The 15,874-nt window shown below is 46.0% G+C and overlaps 1 protein-coding gene across 6 annotated transcripts in view; it reads left to right on the forward strand.

Moving 5' to 3' along the window:
• The window catches only part of arhgef12a (Rho guanine nucleotide exchange factor (GEF) 12a), a 67,188-nt gene extending 52,891 nt beyond the window's left edge, over nt 1-14,297 (forward strand). For all 6 annotated transcript variants that reach the window (XM_071356583.1, XM_071356587.1, XM_071356585.1 and 3 more), the window contains 20 exons: nt 108-326; nt 2,590-2,734; nt 3,033-3,065; nt 3,325-3,479; nt 5,174-5,320; nt 5,532-5,617; nt 6,368-6,493; nt 6,918-7,032; nt 7,920-8,020; nt 8,419-8,496; nt 8,787-8,862; nt 9,185-9,352; nt 9,659-9,746; nt 10,022-10,099; nt 10,229-10,323; nt 10,633-10,860; nt 11,080-11,328; nt 11,706-11,932; nt 13,141-13,216; nt 13,352-14,297. In XM_071356583.1, the coding sequence (XP_071212684.1) occupies nt 108-326; nt 2,590-2,734; nt 3,033-3,065; nt 3,325-3,479; nt 5,174-5,320; nt 5,532-5,617; nt 6,368-6,493; nt 6,918-7,032; nt 7,920-8,020; nt 8,419-8,496; nt 8,787-8,862; nt 9,185-9,352; nt 9,659-9,746; nt 10,022-10,099; nt 10,229-10,323; nt 10,633-10,860; nt 11,080-11,328; nt 11,706-11,932; nt 13,141-13,216; nt 13,352-13,362 (2,501 nt within the window). In that variant the 3' untranslated portion in view covers nt 13,363-14,297. The remainder of the gene's footprint in view (nt 1-107; nt 327-2,589; nt 2,735-3,032; nt 3,066-3,324; nt 3,480-5,173; nt 5,321-5,531; nt 5,618-6,367; nt 6,494-6,917; nt 7,033-7,919; nt 8,021-8,418; nt 8,497-8,786; nt 8,863-9,184; nt 9,353-9,658; nt 9,747-10,021; nt 10,100-10,228; nt 10,324-10,632; nt 10,861-11,079; nt 11,329-11,705; nt 11,933-13,140; nt 13,217-13,351) is intronic.
• Nucleotides 14,298-15,874: the final 1,577 nt, after the last annotated feature.

Below are 15,874 nucleotides of genomic sequence, written 5' to 3' on the forward strand. Positions count from 1 at the left end.
TATAGTATTGACTCCTGCTATACCTCTGTGTCTGTCTGTCTGTCTGTATGTGTGCTTCCTGCCTGTCTCTCTGACTGATTGTCTGCCTGTCTTGTCTGTGTGAGCAGTCGGCAAGGCCATGGACCTCAACAAGCCGCGGCCCCAGAAGCAGCTGTCCCAGCCCTGCCTGGGGGCCGTGGAGCACCTGGAGGCGGGTCGCCTGACGGCCAGTCAATCCAGCGAGGGCTCAGAGCTCACACATTCCTCCAATACCAACGCCACCTCGCCAACCAACAGCACCACCAACAGCCACGCCTCTGACGGAGGCAGCAGAGACTCTGAGTTTGGTGCGGCCCTGAACTACCACATACTGTACAAGACTCTAGCTAGCACCTACTAAACTCTCTAGCTAGCACAATTCCCACATACTGAATTCTAAACCAAGTACCCTAGTCTCTAGACCACATACTATATCAAGCGCAAGCAACGCGAGACCAATTACGCTCCCCATAGTGTTTGAGGAGCACGGTTTGTCTGCGGCGCTCTCTAAATTCCTGAATCCCGACATCTCTAACTTTGTATTTGGTTTTATGTTCTAATTGTTAGCTGTCAATATTACCTATTCTTTTTGGGTCATTGTAGCTGTAGTAGAGCTGGGCGATACAGTGCATTTGGAAAGTATTCAGACCCCTTCCCTTTTTTCTAAATGTTACATTACGGCCTTATTCCAAAATGGATTCAATAATTTTTATTTCAATCTACACACTGTACTCCATATTGACAAAGCAAAAACAGGTTTTTAGAAATGTTTGCAAATGTATTACAAATAAAAGAACAAATACCTTATTTACATAACTATTCAGACCCTTTGCTATGAGACTCGAAATTCCACTCAGGTGCATCCTGTTTCCATTGATCATCCTTGAGATGTTTCTTCAGCTTGATTGGAGTCTGTGGTAAATTCAATTGATTGGACATGATTTGGAAAGGCACCTGTCTATATAAGGTCCCAAAGTTGACAGTGCATGTCAGCGCGAAAACCAAGCCATGAGGTCTAAGAAATTGTCCGTGGAGCTCCGAGGCAGGTTTGTGTCGGCACAGATCTGGGGAAGTGTACCAACAAACGTCTGCAGAATTGAAGGTCCCCAAGAACACGGTGGCCTCCATCATTCTTAAATGAAAGACGTTTGGAACCACCAATACTCTTCCCAGAGCTGGCCGCCCGACCAAACTGAGCACTCTGGGGAGAAGGGCCTTGGTCAGGGAGGTGACCAAGAACCCGATGGTCACTCTGACAGAGCTCTAGAGTTCCTCTGTGGAGATGGGAGAACCTTCTAGAAGGACAACCATCTCTGCAGCACTCCACAATCAGGCCTTTATGGTAGAATGGCCAGACGGAAGCCACTCTTTGGCCTGAATGCCAAGCGTCACGTCTGGAGGAAACCTGGCACCATCCCTACAGTGAAGCATGGTGGTGGCAGCATCATGCTGTGGGGATGTTTTTCAGCAGCAGGGACTGGGAGACTGGTCAGGATCGAGGGAAAGATGAACGCAGCAAAGTACAGAGAGATCATTGATGAAAACCTGCTCCAGAGCAGGAAGGAGGGTTCACCTTCCACCAGGACAACCACCCTAAGCACACAGCCAAGACAACGCAGGAGTGGTTTCGGGACAAGTCTCTGAATGTCCTTAAGTGGCCCAGCCAAAGCATGGACTTGAACCCAATCGAACATCTCTGGAGAAACCAGAAAATAGCTGTGCATCAAACTCCCCATCCAACCTGAAAGAGCTTGAGAGGATCTGCAGAGAAGAATGGGTTAAACTCCCCAAAATGCAGGTGTGCCAAGCTTGTTGCGTCATACCCAAGAAGACTCAAGACTGTAATCACTGATGTAAATGTGATATTTCCGTTTTCTTTCTTTGTAATAAATGTATAAAACCTGTTTTTGCTTTGTCATTAGGGGGTATTGTGTGTAGATTGATGAGGGGGAAAGATTAAATAATACATTTTAGAATAAGGATAAAGAATAAAGTCAAGGGGTCTGAATATTTTCCGAATGCACTGTATGTACCAAAATGGAGTGCTCGGCTCCACTCCACAGCGCATCAAAACTATACTGCACTACAGCCTACTCCGGTTGTAAAGTGGTGCCATGAACTGAATATTAAGAGAAATACATCATATATTCACAGGAAGTTATGACTCTCCTCTCTGTAACTAGAACGGTAGTTGCTTTGAAAACTGTCTTTTCCCCGCAATAGCAATTTGGCGCAACGGTCATATTCTTGTGTTTCTCAGAATGCATCTCTACATTCTCCATGTGCTGCCTGTCCCAGCGAAACGGGGACAGGCAGGTGCTTTCATATCAGGAGTCAACATAATGCATTGGCTATTACTGTCGACCAAATAATGGTTTTAGAACAATCTTCAGAAACGTTGTGTAGCAAAATCACTGAAAATTACAGCTAAATGTTTCAATAAGAGGTTGGCAATTTTCGGTTTATCGTCCCGGCTCTAAGCTGTAGTAATGGTCTCCCCACCTGGCCTGATAGTTGTACAATGTAACTGATCTCTCTGTCTCTCGCTCTCCCTGTCTCTCTCCTCCTCAGTTCTGACCCCTAACTCTGCCTTCCTCAAACTGAGCGAGGGTCTTGGAGACCTGGACAGTCTACAGTACACTCCAAACACACACTTTGACTACAGCCTGAGCCCATACAGCCTGGACCAGCTGCAGGAGGAGGACAGGGAGAGCAGGTAAGATGGACCCCAAGCAGGCGAAAGCGTAAGGCTTATGGGCCCAGTCAAGAGTAGTGCACTTAAGAGGGAATAGGGTGCCATTTAGATATTTTCTTTAATCTACCCTCTATATATAACATGTAATTCCATTCCAGTAGATACAACTGTTTTTTCCAGGCCTGCCCTTGACTTTGTTTTATACCCCTATTGTGCACAGTTGTGTTAGTAGTTGTTTCATGCAGGCGGAGAACATCTTGATGAGTATGTGAAGCGTTGTCATTCAGGCCTCGTAGTTAATAGTATCCTCTTGTTACAGAATCCTTGAAGGAACACCCAAGTCTATCAGAAGGTGAGTGTTTTCTTTTTGACCTGACCTACTGCTATTTCTGATAAAGACAATGGTCAGATAGTTTTGAGTTAGTCTCCTAAACCTCTTCGGTCAAAATGTGGACTACCTTCTATCAAAAGTGACGTAGGCTATGGTTAGAAACCGTATGAGTTTTTAGCTATTTTCTAACAGCTTCTGTTATATTTCGTGACTGCATTTATCTTAGTCAGTGTATTTTAAGGTTGTAACCAGTGTCTAACTGCTGCTGCCTGTCTCCCAGGTTGGATGGCCTTGTTTCTACGGAGGTGCAGAGTGATGACGACCAAGGAGGCACGGACTCTGAGCACGACCCCCTCAACTGGCAGCAGCTGGTGGGACGTGAGGTCCTGGCTGGACTCAGGGCCCACGAGATCAAGAGACAGGAAGTCATTAACGGTAACTTCCTGTTCGAACTGTGACCCAGTCACCGTAATAGAAATAACTAGGACCCATGTAACCTGACCAGGAAAAACTCTGGGCCCTAGTGATTTGGCTTTGCATGATTAGGAAGTTCCCAAGGCCCTGTACATACTGTATGTCTGTGTTTTTAGTTATTCATTTTTTTAGTAGGCAGTTTATTGTTCAAAAGGAATAATTACTGTGTTTGACCCCTTACACTAGTGGGAATTGGCCTGTATGGATAGGGATACATTGAAACATTTCTTACAGAATAAATATGGAAAGCATATGCTGGTATGCATGGTAGCAGCCAAAAGGGAACCGTTTGGAGATCATGAAAACATTATTAGACTGAAGCTGAGGATAAAACCGATAATCTGACACAAGACTGAATCCAAACGTTACACTATTGATTTTATGTGAATTTTATATTTACTGTACTTTTCGCCGCATTTGTTGATAACAAAATCTGAAAATAATCTGGATACAGTCAGTGACAAGAATATTCATGGTAAATTTGGGGTAGGTTCAAGATAAGACAACAAAAAAATGACATGGGTTTGAGTGAGAGGTCTAACTGGTGTCTCCAAGTTGCTACACACCTCTCCAAAGTGTGAACAGGTCCTATGTAATTTCAACTCAATGAATAGTCTTCAACTTTAAGGTGCCATTTTGAGCGTTCCTAGATGTGCCGTTGAGGAACTACAGCAAGCAGACGTGTAGTTGTTTTGTTTGGAACACAGCCCTGCATCCCCGCCTTCACACAATTTACTGTTGTTGTTTACTCATTCCAAAAACGGTCCATTATAAATCGCAGTCGGGTCGGCATCATTTGAAAGCATGTTGTATTGTCAACATGGTTAGCTAAATTACAATCTTACGGTGTTAGGCTTTCACAAGTCAATTCAGAGATGCAGATTGTCATTTTGGTGCGCATAGAATAGAGTGCATTCAATTAAGTCTGAGGAAATCCACCAGAAATATTCATTTATGACGCCATGTCATCTTGTAACTGTACATCAAGCGTAGTGATCATAAACGTTGGCACTTAAATTAGTTTTATGATATGGAAATATGAAGTGCCCAGTTGGACTAACGGGTGCTTGGCTTGCTTGTATGACATCAGTGGTATTTATTATAATCCTCAACGTCTCATATTTCAAAATACATCGAGCCCTCTTTTATTTACAATATTTCCCTCACTCCGACAACAAAACATGTTTCCAAAGTATCGGGAGGGATGGGAGCAACTTCTTGTCGCTGTTGTGTTCAAGTTCAGAACCGCTGTCAGTATAAAAAAAAACTGCGCTGTGAAGCGGAGACCTTGAGATCTGACGTCATGTATAGCATGTTACTGTATAGCCACCGCGTTCCCATTTAGGGGCTTATCAGTGTCCAAATCTGCAATTTTTAACCCGTATATAGGTATGAGTGTAAAGAGTTAAGAGTGCAATGAACAGACATACACTAACAGTGTAGGGTGTGGTAACCACTGCAAACTCAATCAAATAAACTTTATTAATTTGTCACTTTTACAAATGCATCTTTCCTAGTAGGAACCTGGGCCAAAACCCCCGAAGAACAAGCTGAAGTAACCGTTTTCGTTATCACTGTTTATCGCTTATTTATGGTTGCCTAATGTAGTCATTCAGTCTACAATAGTGATGAACGCTGTCGGTCTATGTCTACAGAGCTGTTCTACACTGAGAGGGCCCACCTGCGGATGCTCAAAGTGCTGGACAACATCTTCTACCAGAAGCTCACCAGAGAGGGCATACTGCCTCCTGCCGACATCAAGAACATCTTCACCAACCTGGGGGACATTGTTCAACTGCATGGTACTTGCACGCGTGGACATAAGCAAACACACACACACACACACACACACAAACAGGAATGTACATGCACAACCACAAACATGTACACATACACACACACTTTCCCACTTTGATATGACATGCACCCCCCCCCCACACACACACACACACACACGCACTCAGACACAATGTCAGTCAGAATGACCCTCTTACATTCCCTTTCATTTTTCAGTTTTGATATCTGAGCAAATGGCAGCAATCCGGAAAAGGAGTGAGACGTCCGTAATCGACCAAATAGGAGACGACTTGCTGTCCTGGGTGAGTACATCTCTTTTCTTTTTCTTTTGAAGCCTTTTCCCCGGCGGAATATGAATCATGTAATAATTGTGTTGCTGGAGAGAAGTCTTTCTCTCTCACGAACCACGAAAGCTGTGCTGTTGCCTGAAATTACTTTTCACTGCGGAATAAACATCCACTTTGTTTCATGGGATTGCTTATCTTTTTAATTGGCAATGAACTGGAGGGTGAAGATGGTCGCTGTGTTTTGCAGAATGGATGTAAAATCGTTAAAGTGTAGTGTGGCACAGATGGACTGGCGGAACCCATCCACCAACCTGGTCCCAGATCTACACGTGCTTTAGCAAAAACCCCTCTGTCTATACATGTTTAATAACAATTCTTTGGATTTCTAAAGCGCTTTTCCAAATGCTCAAAGTGCTTCCATAGAAAGGGGAAACTCGCCTTATCCACCGCCAGTGTGAAGCACCCGCTCAGGCGGTGCACGGCAGCCAGTTGTGCCAGAACTCTCACCACACATCAGCTATCACGGGCGGAGACAACCATGAGAACCAACATAAAGCTATGACAGACTCATGACAGCAATGATAGTCAGAGGGAATTGGCTAAAGCATGTAGAGGCAGATTTAGAACCCCCCCCTCTCCCCATCGATCTGGCACTGTGACACCACACACACACACACATGCAAGGACCAAGGGCTTGGCTTGGCGGCAGGGAGTTGCCATGGCGACTGACCCCGATTCGCCTGGCTCGCCTGTGTTGTTTTCCAGTTCAGCGGGGGCGAGGAGGAGAAGATCAAGCAGGCGGTGGGCACGTTCTGCAGCAACCAGCCCTTCGCTCTGGAGCTCATCAAGAGCAGGCAGAAGAAGGACTCGCGCTTCACCTCCTTCATGCAGGTAAGTGGAGGAATGGAGGAGAGAAGAGGAGGAGATAAGGACAGGGGGGAGGGCAGCGCAGGTACTGGAGTGCACACACGGGGCTATTTGGCACTGCCTGTTACTTGAGGTTTAGGTCAGGTATTTGACTATGTAATCAACTTCTGCAGATTGTACAGTACAATGTATATGACAGGGAATGGGATGTATGAGGGAAGCTTGTGTAGTTCAATGGTAGCATTTGAAAATGATTTGTTCAAATTCATTTTAAGTAAATTAAACGTTGAAGTTGTAGAAAGTAACCATTCAAGATGTAGCTCTGTCACAGCCACAGTCACTGGTGGGCGAAGTATATACATGAGCGAGAAGGACACATCGTGCCTGTGTTGTTGCTCTTTTCATCATTCCTGTGGCATTCTTACCTAACTTCACTGTGCTTTTGCAGGAGGCTGAGAGTAACCGACTGTGTCGAAGACTCCAACTGAAGGACATCATTCCTGTAGAGATGCAGAGGCTCACCAAGTACCCTCTCCTACTGGAGAACATCGCCAAGTACACAGGTAGGCCACACACACACACACACACTCCTATACCTCGTCCACTCTACTAAGCCAAGCTGCACTGTACTGGGCTGACTACACACCCACCATAGTTGCTGGAACCGTGCTAGTACAAGAATGTGAAAATACATACAAATACATTTATTTAACGAGGCAAGTCAGTTAAGAACAAATTCTTATTTTACAATGAAGGCCTACCGTGGCCAAACCCTCCCTTAACCCGGACGACACTGGGCCCCCATGCGCCGCCCTATGAGCCAGCACAGTACGGGTTGGTTGTGTTTGGTATGGTAATGTAAAAAGGGTACTAGACTCTGACAATGAGGTGATGGCACTGGGCTTGAAGCGGACTAGGCCATCACAGTGATGCAGGGCAGCGCGCTTACATCAACGTTAATGATAGCAGTGTCCTTCCACTGTGGTGCTCCAGTGACCACCCTTTCTTTCTCTGTGTGTGTGTGTGTCAGTGCGCCTGTTGGTGTCAGTGCGCCTGTGTGTGTATGCGCGCCTGTGTGTGTTAGGAGCTGCCAGCCCGGCTCAAATTAAATCTGTGCTCTCGGTTAAACTGAGATGATTATTTTGGCATTTTCCAAAGTCGGTAATGCACATTTTGGGAGATGTTCTCGCATTATTTGGGTCCCATCATTTTAAATCTTGGCTCTGGTTTAGTTCTCCCTCGCGGAAATATAATGCACTAAACATAAAGTAGAACCAGCTGTTAAGGAATGTTAATGACCTCTACTCGGTCTTCATTTCCGAATATGATTGGCTGCTAATGGGAGCAGGAAAATATCCATTTGCTGGGCAGTACCCCACAGAGGTGTTTTTTTTCTCGTTTTTCTCCACAGAATCTTCATCACCCTTTCTCTCTTGTAATTTCATTCCAGATGACACCGTGGAGAAAGACAAGGTAAAGAAGGCAGGCGACTGCTGCAGGAAGATTCTCAACCACGTCAACCAAGCGGTGAAGGAGTCTGAAAACAAACAAGTAGGTGTGATTTAGCGTCATCTGGGAACGGCGGGTACGGAAGCACAGCCTATCCCCTCTGTCTCCCACATCTCCCCTGTCTCATTTCACCCCTGTTCTGCCTAGAAGGCTTCTCAGCCACTCTGAAATCTGTCCTCCCACTGTTCCTCTTAGAGCCAGCAGAGATGATGGCAGGTGATTTATTGCAGAGAGAATATGGGGTTTGTGTCTCTTGGTTAGTCTAATACTGCCTGTAGCAGCAGAGCATCCAGCTTACGGCTGTTTTTCTGTGTGCCTGTCTTTCTTTCTCTCTCTCTTTCTCCCTCTTGTTCGCTTTCTTTTTCTCTTTTGCTCTCTCTTTTGCCCACTTTTTCTCTCTCTTTCTCCCTCTTTCTCTCTCTCTCTCTTTCTTTCCACAGAGGCTGGAGGACTACCAGAGGCGGCTAGACCTCTCGTCTCTGAAGCAGACGGAGAACCCCATGATTACAGAGCTCAAGGTGAGGCGATCTATAAAGCATTTCTCAAAGCTTATTAGTCTGCAGGCTACCCACAATTGACTTGAAGCAACATTTTTGCTTCAGTTTCTGCGAGGGAGCCACTGCAGTTATTAAAGGGGAAATGTTTTGTTTAAATGTCAGCTGGTAGTGCTTGAAATTGGACTAGGTCATGCAGCTCCATTTTTTGGCGTGGAAGAGTACCTGTTTCCAAAGTGAAAGCTAATGGGGATCTGACTAAACAAATAAACCCAGCTAATCTGACCTTTGACCTTAACTCCCTCCACACTCAGAACCTGGACCTGACCAAGAAGAAGATGGTCCACGAGGGACCACTGTCATGGAAGGTCAACAAGGACAAGACTATTGGTACGCTTACGACTTCATCAGGCGTTTATGTGGATAAGTAGGGCCAGGAGGATTTTCCTGACCAATGTGATCCAACCGGGGAAAACTCTTGGCCCTAGTTGTACACTACAACTGCAGACAGGGCCCGAACTAATTCCATGTCAGGTCATGTGGTTAAGAAAAACTCCTGGCCCTTAAGACAAACCATATGATGTAATGGGAGAAATCACAAAACAAACACGATTCTCGCCTAATGAGATCTAATACTAATATAATTGTGACGTCTATGTCCATTGAAGTGTTCTATGTAATTCTGTGGTTAAATCCCCTCTTCTGGTCTCAGAGCTGTACACCCTGCTCCTGGAGGACATCCTGGTGCTGCTGCAGAAGCAGGACGAGCGGCTCGTCCTCAAGTGCCACAGCAAAAACCTGTCGGGCACCGCCGACACCAAGCACATCTTCAGCCCCATCATCAAGCTCAATGCGGTGCTGGTGCGCTCTGTGGCCACAGGTGAGTTACCATATAGATGCAATCATACTATTAGTTTCCCTGACAAAGATGGCCGCCCTGTAGTCATGCTTCCATGGAACGCCAATACCCATTCTAGTGTTCTATTGAAATCTGTTTGTTAGATCCAACCTTGTTAACACAATCACACCCTATGCCCCTATATAGTCCACGACTTTTACCAGAGCCCTATGTGGCAGCCCTATGTGACTGTGGTCAAAAGTAGTGGATTATATGGGGAATAGTGTGTGATTTAGAGAAGCAGCCAGGAGTCTGACCCTGTTTTCCTGCTATTCTCTCTCCCAACAGACAACAAGTCGTTCTTTGTTCTCTCAATGTCGGACAACGGGGCACAGATCTACGAGCTGATGGCCCAGACCGTATCAGAGCAGAGAATGTGAGTCCTCCTGACACTGTGGTTTAGTCATTTATAACCACTACTTAAAACCCCCATTTAAAGTTTACCTTAATTCACTGTAGGTAGAGAAGGTAGGAGTTGCCCCTAACCACTGATACAGGGTCAGATCTTTTTCTTACCTGTCTTAATAGTTAAGGTTAGCAATGCAGTTAGTTATCGGTTATCTGGTCCTAGGTCTGAGGTAAGGGACACTTTTATATCCACAGTCTACTCGCCTCTGTCTGCCTGTGAATTGTTATCCTCCCTCCATCCAGGTGGCAGCGGCAGATCACCCAGAGAGCGGACGCCATGAAAGTGAATCCACACAGCGGCATCCACTTACCTCAAACAGAGTACGTTCCTCCTCTCAGTATAAAACGTCTTTGGTGTCTTTTGGTTTCATTCATCAGCAAATGTATTGCATGATGACCATGACCTTGCTTCTCCTGATACGGACTCTGTGTTCTTTCCCACCGTACCAGTGGAGAGCGAGACGGTGTGGAGATCATCGCTGCAGACGTAGCCCGACTCAGTAAGGACCCGGACCGCATCTCTTCTGGAAGTAGCCAGTCTATAGGTAACTAAACTAGCACCTCACCCGTGTTCCCCCGTCTAGAGTGATCAGTGTATTTGAGAGCTTTTCAGTAGCAGTTAGTGACATTGTGTAATGTGCAGTGGAGGCTGATATCGCTTTAGAATCGAGGACGGGCTTATTTCAATAGCTGGAATGGAATGTATGAAGCTGGCTTGATGTGTTTGATACCTTTCCATGTATTCCATTCCAGCTATTACGTTCCACCCTCCACCAGCCTCCACTGGTAACATGCTTCAGTAGTATTTAGATTTGACCGAAATGCACGTAAAAGTGTCCTTGTTCTCTCCCCAGATAAAGAGTGCAGCGCTGCCTCTGGTGGCGTGATGCAGACCTCTCTCCCAGATGCCAACCCCTTTGTAGGACTCAAGCCCGAAGAGGAGGAGCCCAGCCGGGAGGAGGGGCCTTACGGGGACCCGGACTTTGCAGATAGGCTGCCCTTCCGCATGGCCGTAGATGGGATCAGCGAATCGGACGGGCTAGGCTTCAGTCCTTCTAGGGCTGACGATGCCTTAAAGACATGTGAGTGAAAGGACATCTGCCTCAATCATCAAAACTTTTCTAGCCAGGAAAAACTCTAGTTAGAGTTATATGAACCCGGTCAGGCCGGTTGGTCAGGGATAGCGCTCCGCCCTAAACATACATTACTTATATAGATTTTATTTGGTGGGGAATCAATTCATCTCGAATCACACACACTCCTCCATTGGTCTAACCGTATCTGTCCCCTCTCTCCTCTAGTGTCGGCGCTGAAGCAGGTCCTGGTGACCCAGCTCATGTTGCAGGAGGACGGCGAAGGCGCCGGGCGCTCCTCCTCGAGGGGCGGGCGTCTTCTCAGGACCATGTCCCTGAGGACCCCCGTGGACAGCCGTGCCCGGGTGGCTGTGCAGAAAGGCTCCGGGATGTGCACCCAGGCCAGCCACCCTGAGGACCCTGCTCAGGACCTGGTGTCTGGGGACACGGGTTTCTTTGAGTCCCCCGAGGATTATGGTGAGCTTGCGGTCGTGTGTGAGTGAGCGAGAGATTGCACATTTTTGTTCTAGCTCAGCACCAACACACCTGATTCAACCAACCAATCTCCCAGTCCTTGTGTTGAATAAGGAGAGTGTTGGTGCTGGAGAAGAACAGAAATAGGCACCCCTGTCACTTTTGGGTTCCCCAGTATTAAAGAACCCTGTGCTAGATAACTAGGTTTGAGGACCTCCAGTGCGTAGGTGTGCTGAACAGCAGGGACTCAGCTTGATCATATTCATTAGGGCACCTTGTAGCAAAACATTTTGTGACAAAAAACAAATGGACAAGTTGTTTCAGTCCGTTTTCATCCCTTTGGTGCCTAATGAGTTGGGCCCTGTTGTTGCGTCTCCCAGCAGGGTACCTGGTCCTGGAGGGCTACGGGGGCTCGGGGGAGAGCAGCACGGACGATGACCTCCAGGCCACCGGGAAGCAGCTGAGCGCCTCACGGGGCTGCGGGGCAGGAGACTCTGGGATCAGCCTGAGGTTCTCCTCTGCCTCACAGGCAGGTAGCATCTCCAGCTTCAGCCGACAGGTCCTGTCCCACCTCCGCAACCTGCAGACCAACCTCAACCACCTCAAGGTACGCACACGTGGGTGGGTGGGATGGTTGGTTGGTTGGTTTGTGACTGACTGACTGACTGGTTTATTGGTTGACTGACTGGATGATTTGCTTACTGAATGGTTGGTTGGTTGACTAACTTTCGTGACTGACTGGTTGGTTGATTGGTTGACTGACTGACTGGTTGACTGACTGACTGGTTGGTTGACTGGTTTATTGGTTGAATGACTGCTGGTTGGTTGGTTGGGTGGGTGGGTTACTGACTAGGTGACTGGTTGGTTGACTAGGTGATTGGTTGGTTGACTGACTATCTGACTGGTTTGGGGGGGGGAGTCTTAAGCTAACATGGAATTGTTTTAAGATGGTCATACCAAGGATCATTTAGCTATTTGATTTTAAGACCCCTTAAGATATGAAAAACAAAATATGAAACATTGACGTTTGGCACTACTGCTATTAGCCGTTGAAACGCATTGAATAACAGATTCAATACATGGAACAACAGATGGTGGCAAAACAATCTAAATTAGGTTTGTTGTAAAGTTTCTGTCCTATATCTGAGACTTATAAGAAAGATCAGGAAACTATTTAAATGTTGTTGTTTTACATGTTATTTATCCCCTTCATTTTACACACTAAACTATCTCCATATATACTTCCATGATTTTTCTTTTACTGGTACCGTGGCCCTTCAGACAAGTCTTGTGAGGCTTGTGGGCGTCCTAGAGCAAAACGGAGGACACCATCGAGTCTCAGATGTCCACAGAGGGGTCATAGTGTGTAGCCCAAATTGTTTGGACACTACACACAGAAGTTGGTAGAATAGGCTGTACCGACTTCAGACGAGTCTTGTGGGCGTCCTAGAGCATCTCACTTTTCAATAGAGTGGTCATAATACTTTTGTAGGCCAAACTGTTTGGACGCTGGAGACGTTTTCGTGAGAACGATTTTCGGGATGTCTCATGGTCTGACAAACACCACTCTAGCTCTGCCACCTTTCACCGCAGATGCGCAAGGGCGATATCGGCGGATACGGTTGATTGAGATGCAGCCCGTGTCTCTAGTTTAAACAGACAGATTTTGATGGAGATTTGTGTATTATGTTATTATGTCCGCGGGACAGTGAAATTGTAGGATAAGGGTTAATTAGTAACGTTGATTGTACATTTTACGTTCATGCGTATCAAATCTGATTGCGGACTGTTCCCTGCTTGTCTGTTTTCTATCAGGAGGTAGAGGCCAAGTATCACAGTCTACTACGCCAGAGGCCGGCCAGGTCATCGACAGACACGGACATCAACAAAGGTAACATGGCTCTAGTCTTAGTGATTTCAGTGTCTGTGTTTATTAGAAAACCCATGAGCATCTGAGGTGTGACAGCTGAGTTATTGTTTAAGGTCTGACTGCCCTGGCCCTTTCTGTTATTATCTTGTTTCCTAGATAAAAGATAGTTGTGGAACTTCAACCCCTTCCCCTCCCAGGCCCCTGCGTCAGGCCGTAAGGGAGACGGTGAAGATGGAAGGGTTGATTTCTTGCCTCCCTGCTGTCTCATTGACCTGGATGTCCTCTTAGCTTGTCCACTCAACTGCTGAGTACCCTCTTCCTCCTCCCACCATGGTTCTCCCCGAGAGACTGAGCATGAGCGAGAGACAGTTGGAGGAAGGGGGGTGTCTCTGGATTTCTCTTCCCGCCTCTCCGTCAGCACAAGGCAATCAGGGATGAGGGACTGTCCCAAATCCAGCCCCCCCACCCCCGCGTGTCCCCACTCCAATTGCTGTGGGTCGCCCTGTGCCTCCCCTCCCATTTCTCTCTACTCCTAGTCATCCCTGCAAGAAAGAGAACTATACCAAAATGTACAAAGCCGTGTGTTTAGGATATATATTAAACACACAAAAAGAAGCGACAAGTGAAAGGAACATTTTAAGATAATGTATTATGTTTTTTGTTTTTTTATCCCATGATCTATTTATTTTTCTCTCTTGTGTTTTCCCATGTTGCTTGCTTGTTTTTCCGTGGGCCATTTCGACCTCCTTTTAGGCTGCTCCACCCATGTCGGTGGGCACACGATCCTATCCTTAACGAACACAGGAATAATACGAGTGGGCATAGAGTTGCACTTTGTGTGGAGCCCCCATAGGATGGTGTTTAAGCAGCATGGCAATGTCAGGGGCTCTGTCCTGATCATCAGTGCATTTTTACAACTGGCTAAAACTCGTCCCTCCTACTTCTGTTGGTAATCATGTCCGGTTTCCCTCCCTGTGCCGCCCATGCTACTGCTGATGTGCCAGTGATCTGATAATGTCATAAAGTTCAAACAGAAACTATCAAGTTGGAAGATTATGCATAACTTGAATAAAAAATGCCATGACACATTTCTAAACCTAAACACGGTTTATTCCTTTAGTCCTGTTTTCTTTGCTTAGGGTTTTTCCCAATGTGGCTTTGTGGTCAGAAATGGGGATAGACTTGAAATGTTCTCACGTTCCCTTACTTCTAACCCTGTAGATATATCACTAAAACTATTTGATAAACAAGGAGACAAGATGGGACAGAAAGAAACACCAAGTTACTTGGACTGCAGGACGTACTGCCCTGTGGCTGTGGGTGTTTTTTCAGCACCATTTTCCATCAGAGGGAGGTAACAATTGGAGGACAATGGAGTTAGCCTACTCATGAAATGTAGCCATCAAATCAAGTTTATTTTATATAGCCCTTCGTACATCAGCTAATATCTCGAAGTGCTGTACAGAAACCCAGCCTAAAACCCCAAACAGCTAGCAATGCAGGTGTAGAAGCACGGTGGCTAGGAAAAACTCCCTAGAAAGGCCAAAACCTAGGAAGAAACCTAGAGAGGAACCAGGCTATGAGGGGTGGCCAGTCCTCTTCTGGCTGTGCCGGGTGGAGATTATAACAGAACATGGCCAAGATGTTCAAAATGTTCATAAATGACAAGCATGGTCAAATAATAATCAGGAATAAATGTCAGTTGGCTTTTCATAGCCGATCATTAAGAGTTGAAAACAGCAGGTCTGGGACAGGTAGGGGTTCCATAACCGCAGGCAGAACAGTTGAAACTGGAACAGCAGCAAGGCCAGGTGGACTGGGGACAGCAAGGAGTCATCATGCCCGGTAGTCCTGACGTATGGTCCTAGGGCTCAGGTCCTCCGAGAGAGAGAAAGAAAGAGAGAAGGAGAGAATTAGAGAGAGCCAAGATGTTCAAAATGTTCATAAATGACAAGCATGGTCAAATAATAATCAGGAATAAATGTCAGTTGGCTTTTCATAGCCGATCGTTAAGAGTTGAAAACAGCAGGTCTGGGACAGGTAGGGGTTCCATAACCGCAGACAGAACAGTTGAAACTGGAACAGCAGCAAGGCCAGGTGGACTGGGGACAGCATCACAGTTAGTGTACAGCCTTTTTCACTACAGTTTTGCTCAATACTGACCAATCAGGTAGGTAGGTGAACAAATTAGTGCAGCCTATGAGTTTGACCATGCAGGAACATGTTGCTAAGCTTTTGTTAGGTAACTAAATTCGGTTATCCCATACACAGTAGTTTTCTATTTCTCAGATTTCAACTCAACTTTTTTTTTTTTTGGTACTATTACATGGAATGGATTCAGCAATACCATGACTTAATTAATCAATAACAAGGCAATTAGGTTGTCCTTTTCCTCCTATATGAAGATGCAGTCACTTGACAAACGCCAATAGGGGGCAGGCTTTTACCATCTACCAGATAGACATAAGGAGGACCCACCCTGAAACCTGCAGTGACATCAGTTTTCTCTGTCTGAAACGAGGTGTTTTTTTGCTGTTAGATGTCTATCATTATATGATTCAGCTCAAAGTATCAAATTACATTTTTTTCTTCAGGCATCTGTCTGAAAGCTAAGTACTTGTCTGAAAGGTTGATAGCTAAATATACCTGAGAGAAAATGCCATTGTACCCTGTTACTGC

Source organism: Salvelinus alpinus, chromosome 21, assembly GCF_045679555.1.
Source record: "Salvelinus alpinus chromosome 21, SLU_Salpinus.1, whole genome shotgun sequence".
NCBI lineage: Eukaryota > Metazoa > Chordata > Actinopteri > Salmoniformes > Salmonidae > Salvelinus > Salvelinus alpinus.